Here is a 22,413-nt window from a genome sequence, read left to right as displayed (position 1 = left end):
AATCTTACTGTACAAAATTAGTCTAAATACTGTAATTCAATCCCGTTTTATTTCCTACTTCCATAAGAACATCTCTGAATTTATAATGGTTATCAAATTCTGTCTATCAACATAAATTACTTGCATTACTTCACAAAATCTACTTTAAATTCCGTATTGTATGGAACTATTAAATTCATCCTAAACTTCTTACTTAACACATACTACAATTATTCTGCTGCTTAAGTTTTAAGTTCATATGGCCTTACATGAGATCAAATTCTGCGCTTCTTTGGTGCTTCAGGAGGATCAACTCCCTCGTCGAATCATGAAGAGGAATGTCAGATAACCTTAAGGACTTTTGCGTGAGCTCCTTCAAGCTTCTCATTATTGGCGTCCCCATAAGCACAAGGGCGTCCATTTCAGGAACAAAGTATATCTCACCTTTAAAAAAAGTTTCTATTTCAGTTGGTTTCTAAATACAATAAGGAAATAGAGAAGAGTGGAGCAATATGGAGTACTTTTAAGCATATGATTATAAATAATCCATTGTTTGTTGTCAGATTCGATAGATGAAATATCCTCTTGACTCCTCCGAAATTACAGTTATCTCATCTTACGTAATTTATCAATGTTTTTGTACATTTAAATTTGAATAAGTACTTAATTTCACATTGAGAAGGGAAACGCCAAAGCCTGTCTTTAGCATAGTTAATGAGAATGGATGTTTGCGTTAATATCTAATTACTAATGACTCTTAAACAGCACAGTGTGCTACATTAATAGTTCATTCTGTTAATGTACCACTATCACACTAACACTACAAGGATAAAATCGAAACAAACAAAAATAAATTTTTGTGTCCGCACGCACCGACGAGACCACCGACTACCATAAAACTTACAGACTTATTAGGCGAGGACTATATTTGTAATAATCACATTAGCGATCATGAAACGCTTTATATTTCAGGAACTAACGATCTCTTTCTTATCTCCCTACTCCATCATGCCCCACATTCCACTAATGCAGAATAGTATCGACCTTACGGACCGGGCTCGGACCTACTAAACATTTATCACTTCGGGCCCGGGACGGGTCGGGCAGTAAAGTTTTAAATATACAATCATATTTCTCAGGCCTTTTCGGGACTAACTTTGTAAATATACTGTACAATGATATTTATTGGACCGTTCTTTCTGGAGAACTTTTAAAGCGCAACTGAAAAATTAAACCTCTAATTGCTGTAAATAAAAATATAATTTTGCATTAATTATTTTGTTTGTGTAATTCGAGATTATTTCGGGATCATTTGATCATCACATGAACTCGGGTCGGGCTCGGGCCTAAATGCTAAAACATATTTCGGACTCGAGTTGGACTTCACATTATAAACTCACGGGCCAGGCCGGGTCCTGACTGAAGATTCCGACGTGTGCAGACCTCCATCACCAATGGACCATTGCTTATGACTGGTTCCAATATTATGCTAATACTCTGTAATGAGAGTATCTATATGACATTCTATGGTATTAAAGAATGCACCTTTTCAACTATATGTATTATTGTCTTTAAGTGACTACAAGTATTACTTTCTGTGTATCTAGTCCTAGCGTCTGTCACTGGTGATAATGCATGCAGTTCTATATTGCGTTAAGTTCAACATTTTCTTCCCAATACATAGAATAACGTCTAATGAAACAATCTAACAAACAATTTCCTATTCCATATGCCTTACTAGAATGCTTAGAGAAGCAAATAAGATCTTTAATAGAGCATTGTTCTCAAGAATTAATTATCTTCAAGAAACAAATTCACCGCTGTTAAATTTAAGAATACATATTAATTTTTATGATCATAAACAAATAGACGATGAATACGAAATTTATTTCATAATTATTCTATAAGACTCCATTGTTCAAGGATAGCTTACCTTTGAGTGAGAGACCTTTGTAAGAGTCTGATGCTTGTTTGACCGTGAACTGGAAAACCAGATTCTGAAAGCGAACGATGTTAGCGAACGTTAGTGGCACTTGTGGCCATACAAGATCAAACAGGGTAGACAAGGGCACGTCGTCCTTTTCTGAAAGAACTGGACAAATTTCTTGGATGAAATATCCGCATTGTTGAATAACCAAGTCTCTGAAATTAGAACAGCAGAAGACAGAGAGTTAGCTACCTTATCATGAATACAACTAGGGCAACACAATTATTATGGTATTATATTTATAGACGGTTTATGATTAGTTGAATAGTGTCCCTCAAAGAACATATTGTGATTAAATTTAGATTCGTAACCAGTTCAATGTTTGAAATTATTAAGTTTTTTTTGTAATGTTCGAATTGAAGATCCCTTGTGGCTGTATGGTTAGCGTACGTCGCAACAAGCCCTATCCAGGGGGATCTAGGGGGCCGGGGCCCCCCTTAAATTTTTACTGCCTACCTAAAATGTTCACGGTAGGGTTCAAATGAATTTTAATAGAAATATTCCTACATTTTTGGGCTGGCTACCGTCCTGCGTCGCAGACCATGATTCGATTCCCACTGAGAGTTCATGTGGTTCGGATTTATGTTAAGCTGTAGGTTAATGTTGCACATAGCTTCAGTGCTACACAAGATATCAGACACTATGAATCAACCACTTCTAGGTATTCATGAATTCTCCTTATGTAACAGATTGTTATCTGCAACATAACTCCGTTTCTACTAATACATCTGTGTTTATAGATGCAAGCGCTATTATGGCAATCTTTTAATTCATTACCTGTTAAATATGACATGATATGGATGCATTTTACAGAAGAAATGTGAAGGTATCTGTAGAAAGCCAGTGGAAATCTTTCCAGTATCATTTGACTTGGACAGGCACATTTGTGGAACTAATCTGATGGCATCGTTTTTAGAAGTGGAAGGCCGGCTTCTTTCTGGAATGCTTCGAGGAACAGCAACTGAACACATGTCGACTCTGAAAAATAGTTCCATATACTTCTCTGATATTCAATTGCATCAACATAGATTAAATATTCTTTAGATGAAGTTGAAATACGTTTAAAAGCTTAAAATGTGAGGTTTAGTTAGAATTTATTATATCTTGCAACTTTCAAACTAAAACTATTCTTGTAGTTTTCTACCTAACAATGTAATGTTGCTATAACTAACTAACTATATGGATTATGGAACCCGAAGGTTCAATGCCTCATTCACAAAAGCTCTCGACTGACTTCTGTCCTAAAAAAAAAAACTGGATCCAGTTTCTACCTTCTATTCCTAATTCTGCGAGACCCATCTTAATATTGTCCTTCCATCTGCGCTTAAGTCTTCGTAGTGGTCGTTTTCCGATAGGTATTCCAGTCAAAACTTTGAAAGCGTTTGTACTTTCCTACACCCTAGCTTCATGACTTGCCCACCTGAGCCTCTAGACTTGGTGACCCTAACAATGTTTGATAAACCGTGTAAATTATGTAGTTCCTCGTTATGAAGTTTCCTCCATCTCCATTCCCGATCCTCTTGGGTCCGAATATTCGTCTCAGGATCTTGTTCTCAAATACTTTCAGTCTATGCTCTTCCCTCAGAGTAAGCGACCATGTGTCGCAACCTTACAGAACAACAGGCATGATTATCGTTTTATATATTTTAAGCTTCAAATTCCTTAGAATTCGCGACAGGAGATTTTGAACCGAATAATAACACGAATTCCCTACTTTTAGTCGACATTTAATTTCTTCGTGAATATGGTTTTCGTCTGCTAATGTTGATCGTAGATACTTAAAAGTATCCACTTTATCAAAAGTATTATTTGATATTTTAACGCATCCATAATATGCAGTATTACGATCTCGACGAACTTCCATGTATTTAGTTTTCTCTGCATTTCTATCTATTCTTCTCCTATCATCCCCTATTAAATTCATATTATCAGCATATGCCATAACCTGGTGAATACCATTTAACTCTAGGTCCCGGTTGCTATATTTTATTTTCCTTATAACGTACTCCAGGACAAAGTTGAATAATAATGGCGACAACGCATCTCCTTGTTTCAGGTCATTATCGACGTGAAAGCTCGTGGACAAATATTTTCCTATCCGAACTTTACTTTGTGATTCATTTAAACATATCTTAATTAATGTAATTAGTTTTTTCGGTATTCCAAATTCTGTAAGAATGCTGTACAATGTTCCTCTTATAACCAAGTCATAAACCTTTGTAAAATCAATATATAGTTATGTAACGGGGTATTGTATTCCCACTTCTTTTTGAGTATTTGTCGAATAGTAAATATTTAGTCGATAGTTGATTCGATTTCGTCTAAATCCGCACTCGTAATCTCAAACAATTTCATCTGCGTATAGGACAATCTTGCCAATAGAATGTTTGAAAGGATTTTATAGGATTGTGACAAGAGAAATGCCTCGGTAATTATTACAGGCAGTTTTGACGCCTTTTTTGTGAATCGGAACAGTGGTTGATTCTTTTTACTTTTTGTGGCAATTCTTCCTTGTTGAATAAGGAGAAAGAGTTTGTGTATTGCACAATTTTTAGCTTCCAGCTAAAATTAACTCAGCCGGAATTTCGTCTACACCCGGAGATTTGTGTTACTTTAGTTTCTTTAAAGCGATTTCTACTTCTATTCGGTTGGGTTCTGGAATATACGGTTTTGCTGTGTGTATTTCCCTCTCTACACGCACATTAGTTTTTGGCTGCGTGTTAAGCAATTCGTCAAAGAAATCGGTTTCATCTCTTTAAGATGCTATCTGTATCAGTGAGAACTGTTCCGTCAGCTTTCTTCAATATCTAAGCACGAGGTAAAATTGTTCCCCTTATACATGTCCCGAATTTTTCATTTTTACTATTATCTTCAAGTTCCTTAATTTTAGCTTTCAAAAAATCGCGTTTCTTTCTTCTAAAAGTTTTGGAAGCTTGATGAATGATGTCTACGAAATTTTATGTACCGGTAGTCATTTCATTCGGATTTTATAGCCAACGTAATTTTGCCTGTTTTCTCTTCTCCGCTAGTTTAATGCATTCCTGGTCAAACCATGCTTTATTCCTACGTATTCCCGTGTGTCTCAATTTTCTTTTGCCGAAATTGTAACGCTATTCTAATTTTAATCCAAATATCCTCAACATTAGTGTACTCCGAATCTTCTAAAACCGAGAATCTATTCGAAACTTTAATTTGGTATCTCTGTCTTACCTGGCTCTCTTCTAATTTCTTTAAATTAATCTCCCCGTTTTCAGACATTGAATATTTCCTTTATTCAATGATAATCTCTCTTATTATCGTTGCTATCAGGTAATGATCTGTGTCACAATCAGCCCCTCTAAACGACCGAACATCAATTATGCTAGATTGCCTTCTTCTATCTACTAAAATGTGGTCAATTTGATTATGTGTTTTTCCGTCTGCTGAGGTTCAAGTGTATCTATGAACATCGCTATGTGGAAATTTTGTACTCTTCACGATAAGGTTTTTGGATGTTGCAAAGTTCACGAGCCTAACACCGTTGTCATTACTTTCCTTATGTACACTTTACAATTGACTTGAAAATATCCTCTCGTCCTACCTTCACATTGAAATCCCCTAATAGAATTTTCATATGGTATCGAGGGAATTGTTCCAATATACCTTCCACTTCATAAAAACTGTTTTTATACCGTCATTCTTATCTTCTGTTGGGACATGTACATTTAAAACAATAATATCACACCACTGACCGGTAAGATTATAAAAAGATAGTCTATCAGTAACAAATTCAACCCGTTTAATTGCTTGTTAGCCCTACCCAAACCCCCAAGCTGGAGGACCACTCCTTGTCGTCTGTCCGCGTTTGCTTATTCAGTATATTCGCATCTAACCTCTATATCTAGAGGCCTTCTGCTCGATCCGCAACCCGAGGACGCGCCATGCCGTGGTAAAAGGAAACCACATTACACAGTGCTTTGGATTTTTAAATCTTACTCAGAAATCACTATTGATATTTTACGGAGAACGTTCTGATTATGGATATAAGTGAAAATGTAAAATTGTCTCTCTCGCAAATTTTCCAACATAATTCAATAAATTGTAACTCTGGCACAGTACAAAGTAACTCTGAACAACACTATAATAAGCAAATGTTCCCTAAGCTGCAGCTACTTTTCTCTCTTCGTTCTCTGCAATTAATTGTACTGAGTGAAGATATTTACAATTGAACTACAAAAGAATCGCCTTAAACATTCAAGATGACCTGTCATAAAAATGCTTTAAAACAAGAATGTGCAAATAATCTCGTTTATTTAAATGTGATAAAATCTACCTTGAACATTCTTCGCTCGTTTTGCAATTTTTATTTACATGGCTATATCTGCCAAAATAATGTTTTTATCAATTTAACCTGATGAAAACTTAGCTAATTTTTCTCCTTGCGTCTTATGTAATTGTCAGGGCTGGATTTACATATTTCTAAGCTCTGGTACAAAGCACAATTCTGTGGCGCTATCCTCTCATAACGATTATTTATAATTCTTGTTAACTTATCTAAGGTTTTGATTAAGAAAAGTCACTTATATTTCATGTGCTTGTAGATGTAGGAGCACTCGAAGCCATCTTGTTTGTATGTATTTTGGTGTTGGAGAGTGTTCGAGTCTCCACCAGGGGCAGTGGCAAAAGTAGCATTGCAAAGTTTGCAGTCAACTTCATAATTCAACTTCGTTGTTTTCAGAAACGGGAACTTCTCCTTCAAATTGGAAGAAAATGTTCACTTCAATTTAGGCATTCTTGGAACACAAAGAATTTAGGCGATCTTGAATACAAAACTGGAACTCTTCACTTGTAATGTATTATCATCGACAACTCAGCTCGTGCATTTGATCAAATTTGCAGATCCCTTAATTGCTGACAGACAATTGCAACAACTCTGCACTGCTAGTTAGCCTATTGACGTCTGTGAAGTTGTCCCGCCCGCCTAACGAATTTCTCTTTTTCTTATCTACATCGTTAGTTTATCGTTAGTTTACGTTAGTTTTGCTAACATTATCGTTAATTTCGAAAAAATAAAATTTTTATTCAACAAATAAATGGGCAGGCCAACATCACGGTTCCCCACCCACAAACGAATTTCAAAAGTTTTTGATATCACATCGTTAGTTTACGTTAGTTTTGCTAAAACTATCGATAGTTTCGCAAAAATAACGATTTTATTCGAGAAATAAGGTTTACCGCCAAATGTAAAGGTAGCCCGCCCGTAAATAATTATCATAAATTTCCATCTTACGTCCTTAGTTTATCGTTAGTTTATGTTAGTTTTACTTTCCTTAGGCACATACTGGACACATTCCAGTGTACCTGACGGAACATGATAGACATATGCCTGCTATGTAATTGTGCTGTTAGGGTTTACATTTGGCGGAAATCCTTATTTATCGAATAAAATCGTTATTTTTGTAAAACAAACCTTAATTTTAGCAAAACTAACGTAAACTAAGGATAAACTAACGATATGAGTTGGAAGTTTAAGAGAATTCAATATGGGCGGGCTATCTTTACAGTTGGCGGGAAACATTATTTCTAGAATAAAATCGTCATTTTTGCGAAACTATCGATAGTTTTAGCAAAACTAACGTAAACTAAGGATGTGATATCAAAAACTTTTGAAATTCGTTTGTGAGTGGGGAACCGTGAAGTTGGCCTGCCCATTTATTTGTTGAATAAAAATTTTATTTTTTCGAAACTAACGATAATTTTAGCAAAACTAACGACAAACTAACGATGTAGATAAGAAAAAGAAAAATTCGTTAGGTGGGTGGGACAACTTCACAGACGTAGCCTATTGGATTTCTCGCTATCAAATCGGAGAGGGTGGTGTGATAACTTGCTCGAAGCTATTATATGTTACAGTTTATGGTGCATTCACTACCAATGTTAGAATTTTTGATTTTTCACTTTTCGAATAAGCTGATATTAATTATCGGCTGATATTAATTATTATAATTATTAATATTAAAATCGTAATAATATAATTTGGGTTTCAGTTAAGGATACTTACGTTAGTTAAATACAAAGAGCTGTCAATTCTCATGTAATTATTATAAACAATTGTTTTCATGAGACAGCTCAGAAACAAAACAAACAAAAACAAAATGCAGTTTCATAATAGTTCGGATTAAAGTTTGGATTGAGTTTCCATCTATTGTGTTAATTCTTCAAAGGGCATCCCAAAAGCGCCTTTCCAGGTGAAATATTTATGTTTTATGTTGTACACAAAACAATACATGTTGTGTGCTACAGTTAACACTGTAGTTTTTCAACATATAAGCCAAGATGATTGAGGCATTTGTTTAACCGTAAGATGAGCTGATCGATGCCTTTATGTAAGATGTGGGATCCGAATTTAGCGTTACAACGTTGTTTTGACATCGCGACCCGTTAAAAATGTAATTGTAGGTCCCATTGTGCGCTTGACATTTAACACGTGAGAGAACGCGTAATAGTAGATAATTAAAGTGATAAAATAGAGAAATATAAATATTAACTAGAATTTGAACGAAGATTTTTATCATAATACATGATTCTGCATTGAAAACACGTCTTTAAAACTCGAATCAATCCTGTATCTTCTTCCATTGTATCGGGAGCCAGAAATATCTCAGGAAGTACTACATGAATTTCCATTAATTTTGGCCAGGTGTGAAGAGTCAAAAGCTAGTATGAAATTCGTTGATGAAGATGATAGAAATAAACCGTTTCCGGTTATTACGTTCATCACTATAGAGCCATCTGTCTACCAAAGTCGAAAGTGGCGAAAATCAGACACTCTCGATCGTAACGTTAATCGTCATAAAATAAAATAGTTAGAAGCGGTTTTCTGCAAGCAATTATGCGTCCCAAGATATATTTCATTTCCACTCCAATCTCACCACTGTTTCAATATTGAGTAAATACGATGCTACACAAACCAAACACTTTTACGTGGTGTACACTTGCCACTGTTGCTTGCTTAAATAAGCATTAAAATAGTTAATAGCATATTCAGATGGAGAAGACCGTTTTTTCCGTTTCATTCCACACTGTTGTTCCATCAATACATTTCATAATTCTCCATTTTCTTTAATTTATGTTGATGACGTAAAGCTGAAAAATATTCTTATCCATTTAGATGTTTATTGTATTTTTATATATGTTATTTGTTATTTTTATAGTGTTCATGTATCTTAATATTTTGTGATGAACAATTTCAATTTAAACCTATTGTAAATACAACTTAAAGAACAGTTTTTCGTGGGACAGACATATCTTGAATCTAATTATCCATGTTGTGCAATACATCTCTTACCTTACCAAAAACGTTTTGTTCTCTTTTTTTCCTAATTTTCTTCCTAAACCAAATAACATCCTTAATATTACCTTATCAGAACCATGATATCTGCATAAGGAAAAAACGAAATAATAAAGAAAATGTAAATTATGGAATTTCTAAGTCTTTCGATTAAATGCGAAAAACGCGGGTAGTTGGTGGCATGCTTCTCTAAAAGAATCTTAATATGAAGGAACAACTTATTTGAGTATTCTAACCAGAAACTGTTTAGAGTAAATTGAATGATCATACCTGAATCTTCTGTGATACATAACTCGTGAATCCACAAATTGCTCTTCGGATGCCTCTAATAACTCAAACTTCACGTCGAGATCAAAGAATTCTTTACCAACTGCTCTCAGCAATCCTAAAATAAGTAATATCTCCAATTATGTAAATAGTACAGTAATTGTCTAATTAATATCCTCACCGACTAAATATAACTATTTGCAATTAAAACAATCTTTAAATTTTAGCTAACAAATACTTTAAGCCTTCAAGAAAGAAACTTAACTTTCGTATATTTCTTATTTTTCGCTCACATAATACTGTGCTTCAGTTTCTCATAATCTCACAAAGTGTATCTGTAATCTCAGACTGACTTTCATCTCTTGAACATCATCGTGTATGATGGTCGACAGTAATATCTCCCATTCCGCTCAATGCCTTAGCACGTGCTTTCTCTTTTAATGATGCCACGATTGGATCGAAAACATATTTTCACTTTATAAATAAATATTTATAACCATTTATTAGTATCGGAGATAATTTCGAAAATATTTGTACTGGGATTCTTACATGTGTAAATGTTATTTATTGAGCGTACAAAATACCTAGATACGAAGCAGGCGTGTATTCACAAATGTTTATTGGCAGGGGTCCAAAGTATTTTTATCTTATTCTAAAGTATCTTATTCTTCAGCCGAAAAGACGATAATTAATTGTTAATTACTGCCACTTACGGATATATTAAGGGACGAAAGAGTAAAATCAAATCTTTAGCCTACATCAATCATTTCTCTATTACACAAGTATAGTTCCGTAAAGAAACTATAGCCTACAAATTTTAGTCGAATTACGAAATTTTGAGGAGGTCCGGACCCAGTGGATCATCCGTGGATCACCCTTAATATAAACTGTGATTATTTGTTTTATCAAGTTTTCAGGTAATTATTCAAGGCACTCTTCTATTGAATTTTGTAGTAGAGGTTGTCCTACTTTAGTTATTGAAGTAACTTTATGTTGTAAGTGTTGAACTTCACCTATGGCCACTGGGTACATGCTCTTCCTGTGCGAGTAGTAGTTGAGAATTAACAGATTACTCTCGTCGATTGAGCAGGTGAATGAAGGAGACATTATTCCTGGGTATGCAGTGGACATTAGATACCTACAAAGGAATAGGAAGTATATGATTAGTAAAATTCATGCAAATACATGTAATATTCGTATACACTAAACGACAAAACGTCAGATATGAAATCTCGTCTTCATTTTGAACGGTTGGAAAGGAACTTGAATTCATAGTAATAATTCCCGATAATTAAATGTATTCGATACACACTTGTAAATTTAATTTCAACTATTAAATTACACATATTACTGATTGGGCAATAAGTACTCAGAACAAATATATTTTCTAATGCTGAAATGATAATATTTAATTATTTATAACTATTCTATCAGGCTTTATATCCATTTTGTACTAATACACAATAACACACTGAGCAAGGTTATGTGATAATAGGTAAAAACACAATCACCTAATATTTTCAACACAATAACTGTGTCTTCATCAGACTTCCCACTCCTTCTGGCTGCTTGGGAGTTGGTCACCCTTGTGAACCTGCCCCCCACCTCTCGGTACAAACGATTTCCGCATGTCAATAAAAAGTACTTCGTTTGTACCGGTTTGTACCGCAAATATTTTTGTTTGTACTGTACTGCAGTATCAGATATTAAGAAAACAAAGTGGGGGGCCAAGTTCACGCAGCCCCCCACAATGTCCTAGGATCGATTTAATTGGCTCATTTGAAAGATTTTCGTTTGTACCGAATTGTACAGTAGTTTGTTTCGTCTGTACCGTTCTGGATTATGAAAAATTAACGAAACAAAATGGGGGCCCAGATCAAACAGGCAATCAAATCACGACTTAATACACCAGGTACACATGACTTTTGTATGTCATATGAAAGTACTTGGTTAGTACTGGATTGTACCACAATGAGTTTTAGTTTAACCATAATAGATTATGAAAAATTAAGAAAACAAAATTTGGGGGGCTGTGTGAACCTGCCCCCACTACCACGTGGTACAAACGATTTAGTTGGCTCATTTGAAAGATTTTCGTTTGTACCGGATTGTACCGTAGTTTGTTTCGTTTGTACCGTCCTGGATTATGAATAATTAACGAAACAAAATGGGGGCCCAGATCAAGCAGGCCCTCAAATCACGACTTAATACACCGGGTACACATGACTTTTGTATGTCATATGAAAGTACTTGGTTAGTGCCGGATTTTGTCACAATGTGTTTTAGTTTAGCCATAATAGATTATGAAAAATTAAGAAAACAATATTAAGGGTACTGTGTGAACCTGGCCCCCTACCACGTTGTACAAACTTTTTAGGTGGCTCATTTGAAAGATTTTCCTTTGTACCGGATTGTACCGTAGTTTTTTTTCGTTTGTACCTGGTTGAGGGAAAGCTGGCCCGGACAACACAATTTCTTTACAATTTGAATGAAAATGGGTCCAAAAATTTGTACCAATTATGCACTAATTTGTACCACCAAAATCGAATTAGCACCCGCACAAATACTTAGAAGTTTGAATTCTTGATTGCGGTTCAAGCTGTCACGCATAACTTATTTTTCTTTTGAATAGTAATCAAAACGGTATCAAAAATTTGTAGGCAATATTTACTAATTTGTGGTCACAAAATTTGAATATGTACGTACAACCACAAATTTTGAGAAATTTGGATTTAGGTTTGCGGGTTAGACTGGCCCGCTAAACTATTTTTCATTAAAATTCAAATCAAAACGGTACCAAACATTTTTACTCTATATGTACAAATTTGTACTGTCAAAATTAAAATTTGTACCCTCATCAATTTCGAAAAGATTGGATTTTTGATAAACCGGTGGAGCAGAGTCACACAACTCTTTTTCTTTCCAATTCGAATCAAAATGACACCATAAATTGGTACCCCATACTTACCAACTTGTACAACCAAAATAGAATTTGTACTTCCACCAATTTCGAGAAATTTGGGTTTTCGATGGCGAGTCAACTGGATTGCACAACTTATTTTTCTTTCAAATTCGAATCCCAACGGTACCAAAAAATTGTATCCAGTATGTGTCAACTTGTACCACCAAAAGTAGAATTTGTACACACTACTTATTTCGACAAAATTTGAATTTAATGAAGGACCAGTGTGACGTCAACATAGCCTACACAACACATATTTTTTTTTCAATTACAATAAAAACGGTCCTAACATTAAAACTTTTTAAACAATGTGTACCAATTTGTACCACCAAAACTATGATTTGCACCCTCACCAATTTCGCGAGAATTGAATTTTTAATGGCGAGTCAAGTAGGCTTGCACAACACTTTTTCATCCCAATTCAAATCAAAACGGTACCAGAATTTTGTACCCAATGTGTACTAATTTGTAACACCAAAATTGTAATTTGTATCCCAAGAAATTTCGTGAAGCGTGGCAGGTCATGTCAGACAGAATTTTGTTGGCAGGTCAAACTTGATCACACAACTTATTTTCCTTTCCAATTTAAATCAAAATTGTTCAAAAATTTGTACCAGATACGTACAAGTTTTGCCACAAAAATTAGAATTTCTAGCCCCACCAATTTCGAGGAACTTGAATTTTTGATGGCGGGTCAAACTGATACACAAACACTTTCTTTTCAATTTGAATCAAAAACCTTACAAAAATTTGTACCCATTATGTACCATTTTGAACTACCAAAATAAGAATTTGTACCTTCTAGATATTGGTGTGGATGCTAATTCTAATTTTGGTGGTACAAATTTTTGGTCCCGTTTTGATTTGAATTGTAAAGAAAAATAAGTTATGAGGGTAACTTCCATCCGCCAACAAAAATTCACAATTCTCGAAATTGGTGGGAGTGCAAATTTAAATTTTGTGGTACAAATTGCGTCCAATTTTTTTGTTCCGCTTTCATTTGAATTGAAAAAAAGCAAACTGTGCGGGTCAGCGTGACGCATCAAAAATTTAAATTTGTAGAAATTGGTGGGAGTAAAAATTCTTACAAATTTTTGGTATTGTTTTCATTCGAATTGAATAGAAAAATTTGTTGTGTGGGCCTGTTTGACTCGCCATCAAAAATTAAAATTTCTCGAAATTCATGGAGGATCAAATTGAAATTTTCGTAATACAAATTAGTACATATGGGGTACAGATCTTTGGTGCCGTTTCGATTCAAATTAGAAGAAAAAATAAGTTGTGCGGGCCAGTTTGATCCGCCAAAAAATGCATGTTTGTTGAAATTGGTGGTAGTACAGATTAGTATATATTGGGTACAAATTTTTGGTTCGAATTAGAAAGAAAAGGAAGTGCGTTCCAGCTTGACCCGCCGATTAAAATTCAAACGTCTACAGCCTGGTAATAGTACAAATTCTTATTTTGCTGGTACAGATTCGCATATATTGGGTACAAATGTTTTGTACGGTTTTCATTCGAATTCAGAAAAGTATGATTTGTGGATCAGTTTGACCTCTTACCAAAAATTCAAATTCATCGAAATTGATGAAGGTCCAAATTATATCTTTGATGCTATAAATTGCTACATATGGGTACAAATCTTTCCTGACGTTTTGATTCGAATTGGAAAGGAAACTAAGATGTGCGGGCCAGGTTGACCTGCCATGATAAATTCAAATTTCTCGAAAGTCATATGTATCCTGTGTTTTAAAACTTGATTAGAATGTTTGCTTGAATTGGGTCCCCAGTTTGTTTCGTTAATTTTTCATAATCGAGAACGGTACAAACGAAAGAAACTACGGTACACTCCGGTACAAACGAAAATCTTTCAAATGAGCCAACTAAATCGTTTGTACCACGTGGTGGGGGGCCAGGTTCACACAGGCCCCCAATTTTGTTTACTTAATTTTTCATAATCTATTATGGTTAAACAAAAACTCATTGTGGTACAATCCGGTACTAACCAAGTACTTTCATATGACATACAAAATTAATGTGTACCCAGTGTATTAAGTCGTGATTTGAGGGCCTGTTTGATCTGGGCCCCCATTTTGTTTCGTTAATTTTTCATAATCCAGGACGGTACAAACGAAAGAATCTACGGTACAATCCGGTACAAACGAAAATCTTTCAAATGAGCCAACTAAATCGTTTGTACCACGTGATGGGGGGGGGGGCAGGTTCACACAGCTCCCCCAATTTTTGTTTTCTTAATTTTTCATAATCTATTATGGTTAAACTAAAACACATTGTGACAAAATCCGGCACTAACCAAGTACTTTCATATGACATACAAAAGTCATGTGTATCCGGTGTATTAAGTCGTGATTTGAGGGCCTGTTTGATCTGGGCCCCCATTTTGTTTCGTTAATTCGTCCATATCACGGAACCTTTTAAAGCCAGAGACATGAAATTCGGTATTTGCAGTTTTCATCGTCCTAAAAGGCAAGGGAAAGGCGAGTAGAAAAATATTGCAGATTGAAATAGTTAAAATAAAATGCCCATTTCTCAAAATCCTTTAAGATTAGAAATATGAAATTTGGTCTTCTCATTTAAAATAATTAAAGATTTTTTCAGCGTTTTTTGACTGATTCTTTGGTAGAAGAATATAAAAATAGCGGGAATAAAAAGATTGGGGGTTGGAATTGTTACAATAAGATAATTATATCCCGAGATCCTTTAAGATTAAATATATTTAGGGATATGAGAAGTGCGAAGGCCGTAGGCAAAGGAAATGTGGGGTCTAAGGGCGAAGTTTCCACCTAGCAGAAGGGTAACTTCTTATATAAAATCCACCAATTTTATTCCATGTCAATCAAAATATACTTTATTAAGCAAACACGGGTTCGATTCCCGGCGGAAGCGCATGTGGTTCGGATTCCAGGTTAATCAGTAGGTCCTGTCTCATATAGACTCTTTACTGAAAGGTACGTTAAACTCAAAATTAAGTCAATTAACTAAGCGACATGAATACAGTATTAAAAATACAAGCAATTATTATCTTCTACTTTCAAAACGGTGCAATATTTTCTTAAAGGAACTTTACCGCCACGCACATGAAGCATACTGCCATTAACATGTTTAGATTTTGAGCATTAATATTTGTATAACTGCAAGATAGCCCTAGTTGGGCAAACTTTAAAAAATGTTAGATCTAAACATCAATATCAATAAATATCAATACGTCTATGGCTTTGGAAGCTACAAATATGCATGATAGGCCTAGAATTTAACCAATAAATTAAATCTATTCATTTTACGTAATATATAGGGATTGCTTGCGAACAGGATTTCCATCTATTACGTATTTTTACATCCTTTAAATTAGCTTCTGTAAACAAAGCTCAGAAGATCACATTAGTTTGTTTAAGTTCCAAATAAATTATTCCTACAATGATTCAAAAAAAAAAAATGAATTTAATATTTGTGATAATGCTAGTTTAAAATGAGGCTAGCGTTGTAATTGTTATTAATATTAGTATTAATAGCTCACTGTACGCCAGTGGCGGCGTAAGCGCGGGGCGAGCGGTGCCCCCTCCCCGGGCCCTACATTGTGGGGCCCCCGACGGCAGGTAAAAATAATTACTAAGGAACCTTTTTAGCATGAGCCGTAGAAGGGTCGTCAAGGTTTATAATCCATACCTTCCCTCAATGTAAACGCAATTAATTGTCAATCAATATTACACCAAATAACGCATGAAACAACACAAATATCTCTCTAATAAAGCTAATCAATGCTGAATTTCCGTATAAGGTGAAAGCTTCGGGCCTCACTCTTTTGGGGACCCGAAAGGAATTTAAGGAGAAAACTGAACGTAGATTAAAAATAAATAAAATAAAAGTTTCATTATCCTGGAGGCTCCCAAAGAAATTTAAGGGAGAAAGCTCTGAATATAGGTGAAAAATAAAGTAAAGGTTTCGTACTCTTGGGGGCCCCAAAATAATTTTAAAGGAAAAGGCTGAATGCAGGTAGAAAAATAAAACAAACGTTTCAATTTCTTGATGCCCCCAAGAAAATTAAAGAAAAATTTGAATGTAGACGAAAAAATAATGAAACAAAAGTTTCACTCTCTTGGGGCCCCAAAGAAACATAAAGGAAACAATGTATGTGTATTGAGATACGAATAAAATAAAAGTTTCACTCTGTTCAATAACCTCAGAGAAATTGAAAGGAAAAAGCTGAGTTTGGATTAAAATATAATAAAAGAAAGTCAAAGTATATTGTGTTGTTTACATTGTAAGGTCTTACGATGCAAGTAATGCGGCCCCGTCTGCTATCCTGCTTCCTAAAATATCACTGTTTATTTATTTATTTATTTATTTATTTATTTATTTATTTATTTATTCGTATATCAGTTCAATAGAAGGTACAAAGAAACGATCCACGTATAGACACATAATGCTTTATTAGGGTACTAGCATTGTGTTGCTAACTAAAAGCTCTTTGGTGCAGACGCTATAGCCGCTGATTCACTTCTGTCTTTTTTTCTTTTGTCCTTTACAAGTCGAATTTTCAGCGACCGAAACCCTTTTGCATAGCTGTTTTCCCCATTTCTTCTCTTTGTTTTTTGGCTTATGAATTTACATTTCAGCCCACAAATTTATAGTAAAGAAAATGTTCAATAAGAAAACAAGAGTTCCAACTTTGATACGGAATATAAATCCTTTTTCCATTTTCGTTCCTCATAACAATAATTCATTGAACCTTGTGGCTTACGTGCTGCGCACATTAACGTTCTGGCGGTCACTTTGTTTGGAGCAATGGAACGTTTGTTGGTATTCTTCCCTAGATCTACTCACCGATAGAATGTGTTGTAAAATCATATAAAGATTGGTCTGAAACATGAAACTGACTTTAGATAGAGTTCAAAAGCAGAAGCTTTAAAGGCACTTTCTAGTCAATTGGATGAAGTAATTAATCTTTTGGAAGATCTGCGTGACACTTCGATTAAAACGCTTAATATTAAAGGAGATGCTGGTCTTCTTCTTGCAAGCATCCAGCCATTTAACTTCATCGCTTTACTATATTTGTGGTCTGCAGATCTCTCATATATTGATCGGATCCAAAAATACCTTCAATCTCAGGATATGAGTTTCAACCAAACTCTTATTAAGTTACAGAGCCTGGTTGACACCTGGAGGCTTGAGCTGGGCAAGGAAATCATATCCGCAGCTGAAGGAAGTTGCAGGACATGGAACATAACTGTGGGTACACATAGTAGAAGAAGGAGATGCATGCCTGGAGAAGCAAAGAATGAACCCCTGACTGCAAATTCCGAACGGAAGTGCTCTATCAATGAAATTCTAGATGAGATGAGACAACAAATGTAGGATCATTTTACTCAGATGCATGAACTGAACGACAGATTTGTATTCCTGTCTTCTATGGCCAACTTTGTGCAACAGCTAGATGATGAGAGCAAGGAAAGGCTGTTGCTATGATTTGGCTTTGTTCTACCCGAATGACCTGGATGGCTTAAAATTATTTCAGGATTGTAAGGATATAATCCGTTCACTAAGGTGTACTCAGAAAACTAAAGAACAACTTGACTTTTCCCCACAAGGCACCCTGAAATATGTATCTTCAATGCGGCTTGAAATTTACTAAAGATTGGCAACCGTTCTTCAGATTTTGACAACACTGCCTGTATCTGTCATATCATGTGAAAGGTCTTTCAGCAAAATGAAATTGATAAAATCATACTTGCGTTCCACAATGAGTCAAGAAAGATTCACGAATCTAGCCATTCCTTCTATCAAAAATGAAATAGCATCCACTTTGGATTTTGATAATATAGTTGAGACTGAGACTTTCGCAGCTACCAAAGCAAGGAAGGTATCATTCTGAATGTTGGTGGAACACAGGCTAATGTGGTACTGGAAGTACTTTCGAAAGTAGTTTCATGTTTCAAATAAAGACAATAAAAATACAAAAGTACCAAAAGAGTAATAAAAAGCCGTCAAGATCTATCAATTGACTGGTGATAGGTGGTAATGAAAAGTAGGATGGTATAACCCGTAGTAGAATTTTGTGCTTACATATTTAATCTATAATGTATCCCCAATTATTCAATACATTCAGGATGTTTTGTTATATTCTAATACTATATTAGTAAGAGATAATGGAAATAGTCATAAGTGACAGAATATAAACATGACTGAACTATTAAATACAAAATAATATAATCATAAAACAAGTGTAAAATCTGGAAACAATAGTAATAAGGACAAGCAAAAGAGAAATATTCTAGTGCTTAACTATTCATTGATACTTCGGCAAAAGCAGTGGGACTAAATAGATCGTACATTATCACTGGAGAGAAACCTAGTAAAAGATGAATGAAGAAGACACGCAGGGGAGAAATCTATTCTATCCATTATTTACGGATAGTTCGGTAAAGAAAAAAGTATTTGAGTATTGTGTATGATCACTGGAGAGGAACCGAATGTTAAAGTGAATAGGGCTAATTGTAGAAGAAAACTCTAATCAAATAAAATCCATCTAGCGTAAATTCAGACAGGGAGAAACTATGAATAAACAACCATATGAGAAATTGTGCAGGAGAAACACCAAAGGCGAGAACCGAACAAAAATATTCTAGAAACATAGAGCTTATATTTAGAAATCGCATCGGTTATATTATTATTTGCAATTTTTGCAATATCAGCTCATTGTTACGTTCCGTACGTAAATTTGACTCTAAATGTATTCTTAGGAGCATTACTTCCACTATTTCATCTAATTATAGTACGCGTTGATACTAGGCTAATGTAGGTGTAGGATTATTGATTGTTACGTTTTGTTTGTTCTTAAGATTATGCTATTTTTGTTGTGGGTTGTAGTTTCCGTTACACTTGTATCCCTAATCCTTTTTCTATTGTGTCCTTTGTTTGAAAATGAATAATAATAATTTAAAAAATGCAATAATAGCCTGGTCCAGTTTTATTTTTAGATACCAACCTGAAGACGGTTCTAAGCATTTGAAAAATAGACAGAGGTTCTGAATGTCACCCCCATTTGTTTAATATATCCCAGATTAAAATGATCTAAACACACACACCAACGGGAAAGGGGGAGGAGTATACAGAAAGAAGGGTTATGTAAAGGAATGTCAAACGTAGAAGTGTATAAATAACGATTGTTTGAAAAGGGGCCCCGATATACCTGACTGGCCCCGGGCCCCAGTTTGCCTTACGCCGCTACTGCTGTACGCTACAGATTGAAATAATGTTTAACTAAAAGCTCTAATGTTTGTTTACATTTCAGTTTTTTTTTTCGTTTGTCCGTCAACAAACATCAGTTATAAAAATATTAATGCTCAATTCTAATGGTTTCACTATTTTGAAATAGCGAAATTAAATTAAATTAATAAATTGAATATAATGAAATTCAAATGATAAAGTTGTGAAGTTCCAGTTAATTTGTTACAATACAAATTGTGTGCACACTAGCAATATATAGGCCAATTTCGTCAGGTATTCAGTGACATTTACTGGATTGATTATTTACTATTAGATGTAATCATGACGTAAAGAGAGAAAACCTTGTGTATCATAAATAAGATATTCTACAGAAACAAAAATTTAAATTACAGCCAATTACATCTGTATTCACCTTTAGTCTTTTACGTTTCGTGTATAGATACCAAAGCTTCCTATTAAGTAACCTATTTTTATTTCGAAATAATAACGTTTACATATGAGTGTTCATAAAATAAATGTTGTTCACTGTGTGAAATTACTGTCACTATCACAGACAGTCATTCGAATATTTAATGGAATTAAAAAGATTCTAGAAATTGATATGAATCCTACACGAGTATAATTATTTCCTCTGAGTGTTTAATCTTTTTAAACAGTAAAGACAAGCACAATGAATGTCTCAATTACCCAATTTAGGTCGCATAGACCGAGTTTATCTTTCATATGGTGCGAATGGCTGTTGTCGTGAGTGATTTATGGGTGGAAGTAATTTGTAACGACAGAGGCTGGAGTGGTTCACATGACGCGTCAAATGATTGATCATTCATTTCAACATCTTTAAACAGGTTGTTCCATTCATTTGCTTTCACCCCTTTGTTTAACCAATTTCAACAGGTTTAATTTGCCAAATGAAGTCACGTTTTCTTCTTCCTCACAATTTCCTCTTCCTCATCATTTCTAATATTTTCTAAAATGAAAACTATTAATTTGCAACTGGTGTCCTGCAGCTTCAAATGAAAAAGGTATGACTTCTTCCCTGCTTAAGTCCATATGTAACAAGAAAAGCCTTCCTCACCATCATAATACACCTGATCATTACTAGATACTTAAATTTTAACTGTGAAAGTTACGTTCTGTTTACCAAGTTCATTCTGAAAGATGAGGCTCTTGGTAGCGAGTAGACTTTAAAAACATACAGATTTCATATAATTATTTTCGAATGTTCGCAGCTGAGGCCAAATGGCGGATCTTAATGTTATATGCGTGGTAGAATAAGAATAATAGCACGAGGGTTACAACAGAAATAATGGCACTTTTATCAGGAAAATGAGGACAAGGAGAGAAATTATGTAATATGCAAATGTAAGGTTAGAGGGACTACATATGTAAGTGTTACATATAGGAAGTTCTATGAATAGACCTATCCTTATTAGGATATAGCACGAGGAAAATGGATACAGCAATCCTTCGCTTCACAAATGTTTAACCTTCAAATACAATATTACGTACCATTACGAGTACAATTACAATTATTCATATACCCCCTCCAAAAAAACAGTGCATATTCCGGAGAAACGCCCTAAACCTCTACCCGACCCTCATAAGACGACGGTCCATATGACAGCCTCTTTTCAGAATCTCGCACGATGAAGATGTTAAGTGCCCGAAAAGCACAATTCGTCACCTAGCGACTTCATACCAAAACTAGAAAAACGTCATAATGTTTGTTCTTGGTGTGTCCGCTGGTATCGAGAGCCTTCCACATCGTGGGAAGTGTGGAGTGAATTCCTTGAGATACTCTTCGAATTATTCTCGATAACAATGGGCTTCACTCGATGTATTTCAGGGCTTCACGTATAATTGAGTGGTCCAGGGAAAGTCAATGGCAAGTGCCACTTCCGGTAAAGTTGAGTAATGAGGGGAATAGATTGGGATCGGATCACTAAACAGTATGTTGGTAGTTTAAGTTCGGAAATGCATCTGAGTACGTCAGAGTTAGCTGGTTTAGTACGTGTCATTGCGTTGAATTTCATGGGATGTTGAACTTCTACAATTTACTGGAAAGTTAGAAAAAGGGGCTTACTATTGTCTTCCCCGAGCTGTTCAGTCGTAATAGTATTTTTAATGGTTTGTAATGGTGTAATTGCAGGTAAAAGACGTGTGAAACTAACAATTCGTTATAGTCATTTTTCTCGTGCTATATTCTAATGGGAATGTTTATGTTCATCTAACTATCTACATGTAACGTTTATATATGTACCGGTACTAACTTTACATGTGCATATTCCATAATTTCTTCTTTTTTTTTTCATTTACACAAAGAAATCGTTTTCGTATGTTGATGTTGGAATGATGTTGGCAGTGACTCTTGTATCTAATATTCTTGTTCATGTGTATAAGTAAGGTTACTTATATTAATTTGTAGCAAAAATATTTTAGTTTCACCAATGTAACTTCCATCAAGAACCGCCGCTCCTCCATCTCGAATTGACACGTACGACCGCCATAGACGTATGAAACAAGAAGCAGAGAGAACATAAATTCAGAACATGTATGGCTTAGGCACATTCAGCAAACCATCGCCTTCGGGAAGGGCATAAAGAATATAGATAGCAACTCCCAACGTATGGTTCCAGTCCACAGGAC

At 35.0% G+C, this 22,413-nt stretch overlaps 1 protein-coding gene across 7 annotated transcripts in view; it reads right to left on the bottom strand.

Moving 5' to 3' along the window:
* Window positions 1-22,413, bottom strand: part of LOC145682372 (guanylate cyclase soluble subunit beta-2-like) — a 188,592-nt gene that overhangs the window by 19,452 nt on the left and 146,727 nt on the right. For 6 of the 7 annotated variants that reach the window (XM_081753957.1, XM_081753951.1, XM_081753953.1 and 3 more), the window contains 5 exons: window positions 10,577-10,701; window positions 9,567-9,681; window positions 2,744-2,944; window positions 1,913-2,121; window positions 249-423 (listed from right to left, as the gene is read on the bottom strand). In XM_081753957.1, the coding sequence (XP_081610083.1) occupies window positions 249-423; window positions 1,913-2,121; window positions 2,744-2,944; window positions 9,567-9,681; window positions 10,577-10,701 (825 nt within the window). The remainder of the gene's footprint in view (window positions 1-248; window positions 424-1,912; window positions 2,122-2,743; window positions 2,945-9,566; window positions 9,682-10,576; window positions 10,702-22,413) is intronic. The other variant, XM_081753955.1, reaches the window with a different exon arrangement.

The sequence above is a fragment of the Thermobia domestica genome, chromosome 3, assembly GCF_964235325.1.
Source record: "Thermobia domestica chromosome 3, izTheDome1.hap1.1, whole genome shotgun sequence".
In the NCBI taxonomy this organism is placed as follows: domain Eukaryota; kingdom Metazoa; phylum Arthropoda; class Insecta; order Zygentoma; family Lepismatidae; genus Thermobia; species Thermobia domestica.
Note: the sequence above shows the minus strand (reverse complement) of the source record. Positions and strands in the feature narration are given on the sequence as shown.